General features: G+C 46.0%; 1 protein-coding gene across 1 annotated transcript; it reads left to right on the forward strand.

Moving 5' to 3' along the window:
- Positions 1-3,710: 3,710 nt before the first annotated feature.
- On the forward strand, positions 3,711-5,598 carry LOC109748621 (heavy metal-associated isoprenylated plant protein 3). Its single transcript, XM_020307651.4, has 4 exons — positions 3,711-4,074; positions 4,178-4,506; positions 4,626-4,704; positions 4,829-5,598. Exons 1-4 carry the CDS (start codon positions 3,921-3,923, stop codon positions 5,311-5,313), a joined length of 1,047 nt encoding a protein of 348 aa, XP_020163240.1. The 5' UTR covers positions 3,711-3,920; the 3' UTR covers positions 5,314-5,598.
- The last annotated feature ends 587 nt before the right edge of the window (positions 5,599-6,185 follow it).

The following is a 6,185-nucleotide window of genomic DNA, read 5'->3' on the forward strand; positions in this document are numbered from 1 at the left end:
CACATTTAGGCTACTATTTGAGAAAGTTGAGGATTCCGGTCCACATGTTAGCTCACACGTCCTATGAAGTGAAGACTCGAATATATGCAACTAATGGTTTTGCTTATATTCTCTGTTTATAGCTCAAACTAAATAAACATCTATATTTTGTTAGCTTATATATGCTAAGCTAGCCATTATGCAATTATGTCATCCTTCTCATTTATTGTTCAGTTTTTAAGAACAAACATCTTATGCTTCTGTTTATGTCTAATGCCATTGTGTTTTTCTTATATTAATCTTCAGGATAAATCCCATTAGACTATGCTCTACTCAGTTAACATGTTACTAAATAACTAGCCCTTGCTTAGTTTTGTTTTTCTAATTCTTTTGAGAATGCTCATAATTTTTAGTGTAAAATCACATTGCTTGTGAAAATATTGACTAGACACTCAAAACTATTTGGATTACTTATACCTTGGATAAATTTCTAGATGTAAGTTGACTTTTTGCCTTTCTTTGATTATGATTAAAAAAAGAAATCCTATGATACATGATAGACATGTATAAGGGCATTATCCCACGAATTCCTTTCAAATTGGTCACTCAGTTTGAAACTATAACATACATGATAGGCATTAACCATTACACTAAATATACTTCGCTCCTTGGTCTATGTTGTATGCTGACGCAATGGTTCAGAGAGAGTTTGACTAATTAGTATCTGCATTCCTCCGAATCCCAGTTTCAATCACAATTTGTCAGGTGGAAGGGGTAACAAAACGCATGCTCCAACATGTTCTCCTTTCTTACTACACTAAGTAATTCTATTTGCTTTTATGGAATCAATCAAATATGTCTATAGTATGGTAAGCCTGACGGAATTCACATGTTCATTGTGTTGTTGAAGATGCATTATGAAAGAGGAATGGACGATATATAGCATTCAGTTTATTGGCACATATATGATACTTTTCGGCGTTCGGCATCATGAGCGAAGTGGGTAAGTGTAAGCAAGCAATCATAGGAGGATGATATGTGCTGACAGCTATCAAGCTAGTATTTTTGGTTATTTTCACTTTATTGTACTCCTCCGTTCATCTTTGTATGCATGCGGCCCAATAATTCTTCTCACCCTACTTTGTAAAACTGGACAACAGAAAGTAAACACGAACAACCAACAAATTAAGCTACAATTTAGCCCGTTTCCCTCTCCTTCTTTATTTTTTCTTTTCTATTCCTTTTTCATTTTTTGTTTCTTTTTTTCTCTTTTACATTTTCGCTTCTCATTTCTTTTTTTTTCAATTTTATTTTCTTTCTCAATTTTTTTTCTAAATTTTCAAAAAATGCCCGTGCTCATAAAAATGTGTAAAATCTCAAAAATTGTTTGTGTTTTTATTTTTTTAATAAATTCAAAAAATGCTCATATTTTAAAAAATGTTTCAGAAATTTCCAAAAATATTTGTATTTTTAAATAAAATTAAAAAATGCCAAAATTGTCCCTGTTATCACTTTTTCTCACAAACTAAAAAATGCTCGTGTTTTCAATAATTTTTTGGGAATTTAAAAAAATGTTCGCATATTCAAAATGTCGTCCAGAATTTAAAAAAACATTCCGATATCTAAGAAATTACAATTTCAAAAATAATTTATGTTTCCCAAAATGTCTGTGGTTTAAAAAGTTTGTTTGGAAATTTTGAAGAAGTTCATGTTTTTCAAAATTTGTCGACAAATACAAAAAATGTTCCCGGTTTAATGATGTCTTCAGAATTTCATAAAATGTTCCTGGTAAAAAATTACAGGAATTCAAATCATGGTAGCAGTTTCAAATATTGTTCGAGTTTACAGAATGTGTTCAATTTTTTTTAAGAAAAAACTTTTTCTTTTCTTAAAATGTTCATGGTTTTCCAATTTTTCTGTTTTCATTTTTCCTGAAATTTCAAAATTTTGGTGACGCTTTTAGAAAAAAAGTGGTTTATTAAATTTACTGTTTCTAAAATTGTTTGGATTTTCCAAATTTTGCTCGTGCTTTTCAAAGAATATTCGTGGTTTTTCAAATTTACTGTTTTGGAAATTTTGTTGAATTTTCCAAAATTTGTTCGTGCTTTTCAAATAATGTTTGTGGTTTTTCAAATTTTGTGTTTTGGAAATTTTGACGAATTTTGCAAAATTTGTTCGCGCTTTTCATAGAATGTTTGTGTTTTTTCAATTTTACTGTTTTAGAATTTTTGTTGAACTTTCCAAAATTATTTGTGCTTTTCAAAGAATGTTTGTGGTTTTTGAAATTCTCTATTGTGGATTTTTTTAAAATTTCCAAAATTTCTTCGTGCTTTTGAAAAAATGTTCGCGTTTTGTTAAAAAGATTTTGGAGTTTCAAACAATTACTTCAGTACCTAGTCCAAAATTTAGCCACAGTACATGGTGCGGTCGCTACAGTATCCGGTATGGTTCGTCGGTTCGCTACTACACTTGTCTCTCTTTTTCACAGTTCTCAAGTTTCGGGGTGTTCAACACACATTAGCTCCGCTGGGTATCATCAGGCACGCAGGACCCCGCGCTGGCTTGAATTGGCGACATATAAGAGCTCCCGAGATCATGTGTGTGTGTTACAGTAAACGAGGGTTTCCCTCTCTTTCTTCTTCAAGACTGAATCAAGCCTGGCCCAGGTTTCTCCAGAGCCCGAGCCCGAAAAGGGTAAGCCTCGGGAGCACTGAAGCACGCTCATTTCTCCAATCACGCACACAGCATGAGTGAAACCAACCCAGCGAGCGGCAGCCCAACATTTGGTCAAAGCGAGCAGCGCGAGCGGGAAGGAACTACGCGGATGCACCCAAAGCCGAAGCCACCACCTATAATAAAGCGGGCCACGTGGTAGACCCATGCAGCCCATCATTCGTCCACTGCGGGCCCACTTAGCGTCACTGCTCGCGTTCGGAATTCAAAACACTCGGGGCAAAGCATTTGAAATTTTTGGTTCCCAGAGTGTCCAGCGACGAGGGCGAGGAGTGTGCACACGTGGACCCCGGAAGCTAGCCTCCTCCCGGATCGACGCCGCTTGGCTTGGCTGCCCCGATTCCGCCTGCATGCGAGGTGAAGCAAGCAACGGGCCGCCACCTGCTCGGCACCCAGCAGTAGTATTTGTATGTGTCCACCTCAAACAGCCACGGGTTTGCAGTAAAAGACGGCACCTACTTTTTTGGGTTTTTGCACGGCGTAGGAAACGGTGCCTGCCAGTGACTCGCAGAATCCAAACCGCTCCTACAGTGACTACGGTTCAACTATGGACTGCTAGAGAACGGAGACCTACTTTTCCACCGTTGCAATCACCTCCTCACTCCAACAGCACAGCACAGCACGCAGATATGTAGACCCGGCAGGTTCGCAGGAAGCAGCATCAGCGTCGTCTCTCTCTCCGGAGAAATCAAACACAATGCGCATGGCAGGCTGAATTACGCTCCGTCCTAGTTTAGTCTACGGTTCGCTCCGTTCCTAGTCATCAAGGGCCACGTGGAAATCGTAGTATGCATGCAACGCAACGAAGCAGCCAGGAAGACGAAGAGGAAGAGCCACGCATTGACCGGCCATTCAGCCAGTCTCAGCCGGGTCAGCAGTCCCAGTCAGCAACCTTCTACCCGGGTCTACACCCGACCGGACCCGTTTCCCACCGATCCAGACCCGGCCGCCATTGCCACTCAAACTCTTCGCCCTTCCTCACTCCGCCCACCCACCTCACACAACTTGTTGCACTTGTACGGTACTACTCTACTCCCTCCTCCCGTAGTACTCTATTTAACACCGCCCCCACCCCACCTCTCCTGCTCCTTCATTCCAAGCACCACCTGCTCCTCTCCTCCAACCCACGCGCCCACGCACGCACTAACTACCTCCCTTCCCCGGAGCTCGGCGGAGAGACAAGAAGCCAAGCCACCGCTACGTACGCCATGGGCGAGGACAAGAAGGAGAAGCCGGGCAAGGCAGACGGCGGCGACCAGAAGAAGGACGCCGCGGCGGCGGCCCAGCCCATCGTGCTCAAGGTCGACTTGCATTGCGCCGGCTGCGCCACCAAGGTTAAGCGGGCCATCAAGAACGCCCCTGGTACGCCTGCCTCTTCCTTTCATTCACTTGGTCTCCGCCTCCTTACGGTTCCATTCTTTGTGCTACGACTGATTTCTGACCGTTTGCCTTTGCTTCTCCGTAGGCGTGGAGTCGGTTAAGACTGACACGGCGGCCAACAAGGTGGTCGTCACCGGCGCCGCGGACGCGGCGGAGATCAAAGAGCGCATCGAGGCCAGGACCAAGAAGCCCGTTCAAATCGTCTCCGCCGGAGCCGCCTCGCCCAACAAGGACAACAAGGAGAAAGACAAGGACAAGAAGCCCGACGCCGGCGATAAGCCGGAGAAAGAGAAGAGCAAGGCAGCAGACAAGGAGAAGGGCGGTGCCGGTGCCGGTGCTGAGAAAAAAGAGAAAAAAGTGGAAACCGCCGACAAGCCCAAGGAGGAGGAGAAGAAACCAAAGGAGCCCAAAGAGGTCCGTCCCTGGCTCGACGACTCTGTTATATGGAGTAGTTAGTTACTTGCAGCCTGCAGGTGCTCTAAATGAAGATTTGGTCTCAAATTCATCTTGCCCTTTTTCCTTGATTCTATCAGGAGACGGTGACGCTCAAGATCAGGCTGCACTGCGACGGCTGCATCGACCGCATCAAGCGGCGCGTCAACAAGATCAAAGGTCGGTTTTCTGTTTCTTCTTTTTGGCCGCAGATTCATTCCGGCCTGGAAGAAGGAATCATTCAGTTGAATCTTGCTGGAAACTGACTGACACCTTCCTTCTTCTCTTGTTTTGTTCTACGCAGGAGTGAAGGAAGTGACGGTGGACGCTGCCAAGGACCTGGTGAAGGTGACTGGCACCATGGACGCAGCCGCCCTGCCGGGCTACCTCAGGGACAAGCTCAGTCGGCCGGTGGAGGTGGTCACCCCCGGCAAGAAGGACGGCGACAAGAAAGACGACGGGGAGAAGAAGAAGGACAAGGGCGCTGGCGAGGGCGGCGAAAAGAAGAAGGACGGCGGTGGCGGCGGCGAGGACAAGAAGGACAAGTCCGCGGCGTCCGTGGCGCCGATGCCCATGGCGGACCCGAGCATGTACCAGATGCCCCCACAGTACGGCTACATGCCGTACACCCCGGCGCCCGTCGGCTACTACGGCCCCGCCGCCCCGCCGCCGAACCCCGGCTTCTACCCGAACGCCGGGCCCCAGTACCCGCCGCCCTACGCGACGTACCCCGCCCACGCGCCCCAGATGTTCAGCGACGAGAACCCCAACGCCTGCTCCGTCATGTGAGCAGCCACGCCACGCCACGCCACGAGCCGACGAGCACGACGCGAAGCCCAGGCTCGCCGCCGCAGCATCAGTTATCAAACCAGAGAAGCACGGCCTGGGCTTAGCGCGCGGTACCATTAGCCTAGCTAGCAGCTGGTAGTTACGTAGCTTAGCGCACCGAGAATTAGCAGACATGTAAATGGCGACAGCGATCCCGTCCCGCGATGTTAATGTAATGTTCCACGATCCATCCGACAAATTTTTGTTGGAATATTAGGCAAGTTCATGATTAATTCTAGTAAATAATTCATGACTAGAAGAGATACTAGCATGCAATAATCTAGCAAACTAGAAGAACAGCAAGACATGCATAACAGCAGCAAACACGTAACAATAGCTGTAGAAATAGACATGAACAGAGGATGTTGGACGTACTGATCGTTGGCTATTATGGGTGCGACAGTGTTGATGACGATGTTGGCAACGATCTGCTGCTGACGGCGATGAATACGACGATGAGTAGCACCGCCCGACTTGGACGGAAGACGACCCGTGATGACGAATTTGAGCAGTCGCGCATAGCGCTTCCCAAAAACCTAATTCGTCCTCTCCCGGTGCAGGATTGCAAAGACGAACGGTTTCGGAGACCTGCTCTCCCACGCGCCGATGCACGCCGGCGTTTGGGATGGAGTAGACTACGATGGCGGCGCAAGTTGTGAGATGAGGCAAAACCCTAGGTGTTTTTCGGTGTGTCTCTGGCCGCAGCCGGTAGCTGTATATATATTAGGACCAGAGGCGGTATTGTGTCGCGACCACAATCCCAAACCGACTCGGTTTCTAATTCGTATACTTACCGGACAAGAAATCAAAAACTTGTATGCAAGACATAAAAA

Source organism: Aegilops tauschii, chromosome 1, assembly GCF_002575655.3.
Source record: "Aegilops tauschii subsp. strangulata cultivar AL8/78 chromosome 1, Aet v6.0, whole genome shotgun sequence".
In the NCBI taxonomy this organism is placed as follows: domain Eukaryota; kingdom Viridiplantae; phylum Streptophyta; class Magnoliopsida; order Poales; family Poaceae; genus Aegilops; species Aegilops tauschii.